The 4,274-nt window shown below is 52.1% G+C and overlaps 1 protein-coding gene across 1 annotated transcript; it reads left to right on the top strand.

Moving 5' to 3' along the window:
* The first annotated feature begins 1,207 nt into the window (after positions 1-1,207).
* On the top strand, positions 1,208-3,603 carry H310_14783 (hypothetical protein). Its single transcript, XM_008882712.1, has 6 exons — positions 1,208-1,380; positions 1,442-1,721; positions 1,800-1,901; positions 1,955-2,707; positions 2,772-2,957; positions 3,023-3,603. The coding sequence occupies exons 1-6, from the start codon at positions 1,307-1,309 to the stop codon at positions 3,437-3,439; spliced, it is 1,812 nt and encodes a 603-aa protein (XP_008880934.1). The 5' UTR covers positions 1,208-1,306; the 3' UTR covers positions 3,440-3,603.
* Positions 3,604-4,274: the final 671 nt, after the last annotated feature.

The raw sequence follows: 4,274 nt of genomic DNA, 5'->3' as shown, positions 1-4,274 counted from the left end.
GACTATGTAGTTGCCGTCAGCAATATGTTGGAGAATATTGTCCACAAAAGCCTTTCGCTTTGCCTTGCTGAAGTCGTTGTTGCACGCAGCCGGCTCGATGCGCGTATTCTTGATCGTGTAAAGCATACCGTCGAGCTTTCTCGCAATCGTTGATGTTGACACGGCGACATTGACCTCAATCATAATAAGAGATTGAAGTTCAGTTAGAGTTAGTGCACAACATTGGTTGAGATGCACCTCTAATGCCTCCAATATCGCCGGTGTCACAACAGTCCGTGATGGCCTGGCCCCACAACGCAAGAGAAATGTCGTTCGGTTTGTTTTAATGATTCGCCTTGCTGTAGTCATGGCGATGCCATTGTTTTTGGCTAAGGTTTTCCAATCGACAAAGCCATGGAAGGCAGCGAGGAGTCGCTCCTTCCCTTGGGTCGTCGGCATATTGACAAGTGACCGCACACGTGTTCAATTGCATTTCGCGCGCGCGCCAACATGAACTCATAAAATTTATAGCATATATATTTTGTAGAGGTGCGCCACATTGATTGCACGTGAAACCACATTGATTGCACGAGAGCGCAAGATATCACCATGGTCCGAGTGAGTTCGGCTCAACGGACCACATTAATTGCCAGTGTAACCATTTTGGCCGGGAAAATGTGTAGTAATAGAATAAGCAGGAATGACGTAGTTTGAGCAGAGGATAAGTTCATACAGCGGAAATGGTGACGAGCTACTGTGCTCGAACTAGATTTATGGATGATGAACTTGCTACCTTCAGTGTCCAAATGTCGAATTTGCACGTCCATGTTGAGCGGTCGTAGCCTGGAAGTCACTATTGCGAGATTTAGTACACGCAAAAGTTTATAGACTCTTGGAAATTATATGGACTTCCCTTGTAGGGATGAAATCAGAAAACCACACAGTGACAGATCGTGCGAAACGGCTGGCATCCTTCGAAATATATGCCACCGTCTTGTTCAATATATTGCGTCGAAAAAATCATCCTCGAGAGAAGTGAAATTATTTGAACGAAACACCGTGTTTATTCCCCGACATGTCAGACCGAGTCGTTGGTTGAGAGAGCCGACAGAGACACACAGCTGCCAGCGGACTCGTTGGATCCCGTCGGGATAGCACATGCTCCGTCGGGCATGAGCCCCGATGGATCGTGAACGACGGCACGACCACCGATCGATCCCAACGTCGCCCGTGCGTCACATGACCACTCATGATAATTGGAACGATCGAGTTGTGGAGGTAGTGGAACGCCGCAACAACGTCATTTGACCAGTCGCGGTCACCGGGCATGGTTAGCGGCATCGCTTTCACCAAGCGAGACTGTGCGTGCCCGACGCCGCTTTTCAACAAGAAGTACCTTCGGTAACCAACGTTTCTTGGCGTGTCTGCCCTTAGTTCCCACGTTAAATGGCTATGATGATAGTTCGCACCGCACGAACGGTTCCAAGGTGCTTCGGTGCTTTCCACACTGCTGCCCCACTCACGTCGAAGGAACGTACTGCGGATCGCCGCTGGCCGTTGTCGTGAACGTCTCCTCGCCCGGCATTTTATCACAATGCAGCGTGGACTTCCGCATCGAGTCATCCAACGACGCAACCTTAGCTTGCGGCGACACGATTGAATGCGACCGCGTTGTGGAGAACCGGCGTATGTCGTCGAATCCGTCCGCCGAGTGGCTCCCCACCACACAAGTCGCGACCGAGGTACTTGTACTTGGGACGTCTTGAAAATCGGGGCGTGTATGACCGTTGCTTTTTCACATCGTATGCATCCTGGCGTAGGGCAACACAACGACGTATGAATGCAACCCGGTCGATGGATGGAACTACGGGTGGAAGGGAGGCTCGTCGATTCATCAGCGATTGTCTTGGCACCGCATCAAGGTCTAGCTTCAGTATATCAGTGCGTCCTTCTCATCCTGCTCTTTGCCGTGTAGGCGTATGTATTTCTGAGCGATCCAGACTGCCCTGAAAATCTCAAAGTGATCGCGACGGTGGCGTCCCCACCGTTCTTTGTCATGTCGTACCGCCGGTCATGCAAAGCATGCCAAACAAACGAAGCCATGGGCACGAGCCGCGACAACTGTGACTGCGCCGGTGTTTTTCGACTGAACGACGGGTTGCTGCAGCAAGTACTGTCGACTGGAACCGTTCAAGTCGACATGCTTCCGATGGAGGAGCCGGAGACGTCGCCAACCTCCAAGCACCCCGTGCCGACGGTTGTCGCCGAACAAGAGCATGTCCTCCGCATGATGTTTGCAATTCTGCATCACTCGCATATTCCAACGTCCGAGCCAGCCCTTCGCGACCTCTTGCGTTGCTTCGACTCCAAAACGTCGACATTTTTCCTGCCAAAGGCACACCCGACCTCGTCCAACGCTCTCATGCTCTGCGTCAACATTACCCTTGCAGTGCTCGTCCATGGTCGACAGGACATTCTCGACTTCATGGCTACGCATGCGAGCGACCTCCTGCACCAAGATCGGCTGTGGCAGCGGTACGAGCTCTGGCTTCAGCTCGTGAACGCCAAAACGAACGCCGCTTTGATAAACCACAACATGTCGTGGCAGTTGTTCATGCAGTCCCTCATCGCGTCGTACAATGCAATGGATTCGACCACTGTGGCATCGTCCAGCACGACGTCGCCCGTATTTGAGTTCTTTGTTGCCCAGCTCCGTGAAGTATATATGGTACCTACCCACCTGTTTTCGCAATCTCCGTTTGGTATTCATAGCACACGTATCGTTCCTGTAGGCTCGCACGATAGCCCCGCCACTGGGGACCCGAGCGTCGCCGTTCGATGGGTCGTGGGAGCTGGATATCGAGTCCATTCGACTGCATGTGTTCGTGCCATCGTCGCCGCCGACCTTCCTGAGTCTGCTCCGGTGGTTTACCATCGGGCGCTCGTTCGACCAGTGTGTGGTGCACCGCACGCTCCGTGTAAGTGACAACACTGGTGGAGGCCATAGTTGCTGTAGTCGTGGAATCTCACTTGGTTGGCGTAGGTTATGTCGTCACTGGCGGTATTTCCCACCGAGCACTCTCAGTTTGTGCTGGACCAAGCGCCACGTGTGTTTCGGGTCTTTCCAAATGGCGAAACGTCCATGTCGAACTGCGCAGGTCTGACATATGGAGACTACATGGGGTCATTCGACGGGTCGGCGATCCGCCTGGACGTATTTTGCTGGTCCGCGACGTCTCCACGGAGCTGCTACGTCGTGCGGCTCCAGAGCCACGTGGATTCGTCCAACCTGTTGGTTTGTACGGTCGACGTGGCATTCCACGCGAGCCACATCGTCGCCGAAAGCTTTGACGAATGGACCCCCACAGACCGAATTGCAGAGCTCCAGCGCTATTGCCCCGTCGGAGCACCGTGGGTTCGGGTCGTTGGAACGTATCGAAGTCGCTGTAAACCGACATGAAGGCGGTCGTGAAAATAGTAGATGAAAATTTGGATGTAGAACCGATGGACGCCGTCGAGTAGCAGATTTTATTTCGACATGATGCTGAACGACAGGAACAACGTGACATATTTAGGATATGGCACATCAGCACATTCACGTACTTACATGCATCAAGGTTTACCGTGTCAGTTGGTTGAATGATCGTCGGTCGACGGCCTGGCGATCCGTTAGTTGAGATCACAGCACTCGCGCGGGATGTATTGCAAGTCCCCATCCAACGCATTCCGTTTTGTTACAAATCCCGTCGGGAAGTCGACGCAGAGGAAACATCAAACTAGTCGCCAGCACACATCGCGGGGTACGCAGACTGTGTCATGGATTGTAACAATACCCTCACGTGTCCGAAATTTCTGTACCTTTCCACAATCAACAAGGTGATTGCGCTTATTGTTCATGAAGTTGCACGACCTCACCTCATGGACTGTAAATATGTACTCCGCATATAAACGTGCGTTTAGCTTGTGACTTTCCAGTCGAGTTTACAAATGCCATCCATAGACGCAGACGACTGACCATTGAATCACCCATGAAGCATGGAATAATTCACGGGTGAGTCAGTCCAAACATGTTTGAAAAAATATACTACCTCTGTATTCTGCGCTACAGAGCAGTTGGGTCGCCCGATCGTTTGACCCGCGCAAACCACGGTAGCTGTCTAGTACCGTGGTGCTAGTGGCACTGTTGATGACCTAGTTGTGTAGTATTAGTCAGTGGCCACGTGGCTCGTGGCCCCTCAGCCCTCTGAAGTAATACAGTCTTGGATTTGCCTTACGAAGGAGGCAACTTTGCGGTC

This window comes from Aphanomyces invadans (assembly GCF_000520115.1).
Source record: "Aphanomyces invadans strain NJM9701 unplaced genomic scaffold supercont1.88, whole genome shotgun sequence".
Classification (NCBI taxonomy): Eukaryota; Oomycota; class Saprolegniomycetes; order Saprolegniales; family Verrucalvaceae; genus Aphanomyces; species Aphanomyces invadans.
Note: the sequence above shows the minus strand (reverse complement) of the source record. Positions and strands in the feature narration are given on the sequence as shown.